Source organism: Apteryx rowi, unplaced genomic scaffold (genome assembly GCF_003343035.1).
Source record: "Apteryx rowi isolate R43461 unplaced genomic scaffold, aptRow1 scaffold_958, whole genome shotgun sequence".
Lineage (NCBI taxonomy): Eukaryota > Metazoa > Chordata > Aves > Apterygiformes > Apterygidae > Apteryx > Apteryx rowi.
Window position 1 is genome coordinate 5291 of NW_020451269.1, and position 1219 is coordinate 6509.

The 1219-nt window shown below is 80.4% G+C and overlaps 1 protein-coding gene across 1 annotated transcript in view; it reads right to left on the minus strand.

Moving 5' to 3' along the window:
* Positions 1-506, minus strand: part of LOC112978643 (E3 ubiquitin-protein ligase MARCH11-like) — a gene marked incomplete at its 3' end in the record, with an annotated part of 1910 nt that extends 1404 nt beyond the window's left edge. The window contains exon 1 of the mRNA XM_026092287.1: positions 201-506. Within this exon, the coding sequence (XP_025948072.1) occupies positions 201-506 (306 nt within the window). The remainder of the gene's footprint in view (positions 1-200) is intronic.
* Between the last annotated feature and the right edge of the window lie 713 nt (positions 507-1219).

Sequence of the window (1219 nt, forward strand, 5' to 3'; positions counted from 1 at the left end):
GGGCAGGAGACGGAGCCCGGGAGGGCGGTGCCGAGCCCTGTCCCTGGTGCTGATCGCAGCCTGCCTGCGACCGCCCGGCCTCGCCGGCGCGGCCTCCTCCCCGCCGCCTGTCTGCTCGGGGAAATGCCGGGGACGGGGGGGACGGGAAGGGGGTCGGTCCGTGGTGCGGGGGCGCCGCGCGCCCGCCCCGCGCTCCCCACCTGCTCGGGGCCCTGGAAGCAGATCTTGCAGATGGGGCCGGCCCCGCCGGGGTTGCTGCCGCTGCCGCTCTCGCTGCTGCACACCGAGCGGGTCTCAGGTTGGTCGCCGGTCCCGGCCCCCGCCTCGGCGCGGCCGCTCTCCGAGCCGCCCCTCCGCCCCTCGTCGGCTCCCGGCGGCGCCGCGCTGGGGCCGCCGCTCTCTCCCTCCTCCGGGGAGTCTCCGGCCGCCTCCGCGGCTCCGGACGGCTCCAGGGGGGCGGCGGGCGCCCCGGGATGGAGGACGCTGCTCCCCGCGGCGCAGCTCATGCCCGCTCCGGCCCGGGCACCTTCTCACCGGGGGCGGGGACGGAGGGAGGGAGCGCCCTGCTGGCTCCAAGCGGCCGGGAAGGTGACCCGGCGTGGCCGCCTCCCTCTCTCCGCCGCGCCCGGCGAGCCGGGTCCGCAGCCGCCCCGGCGGTGCGTGTGTGTGCGTGTGCGTGTGTGTGTGGAGGCGGCGGGGCGGAGCGGGAGGGGGAAGGAGGGGCAGGTCCGGCACGCGCCGGGTCGGGTCCAGCCGCCAACGGCCGCCCCCGAACGCCCGGCAGAGCGCGAGCGAGAGACCGTTACTCGGTGCGCGCCGCGGCGGGGGAGGGGGAGCGCGAGTCAGTCACGGCAACCGCCGCGGGCCCGCAGCCGCTGAGGCGCCTTCCCCCATCCGCCCCCGCCGCGGCGCGGCCAGCCCCGCGCCCGACTCTGCCACCGCGGGTGGGCGCCAAGCGGGGAGCCGGGCGCTGCGGGGGAACCGCCGCCCCCGCCAGCACCCCGCCGCCGTGTCTCGCCAGTCCGGGCGACGACCCTTCCCCCCCGCCCTCGCCGCACCTGCCCTCCCGCCGCTGCCCCGTGTCCCAACCGCCGTCGCGCCCTTCCCTCAGCGCTCGAATGGCGCCGCCCCCTCCCTCGCGCCGCGGTGGCCCCGCGCTGCGCACGACGCCGCCTCGCCGTGTGGCGCCGCCGCCCTCCGCCTCCCCCGTGACCCTGCG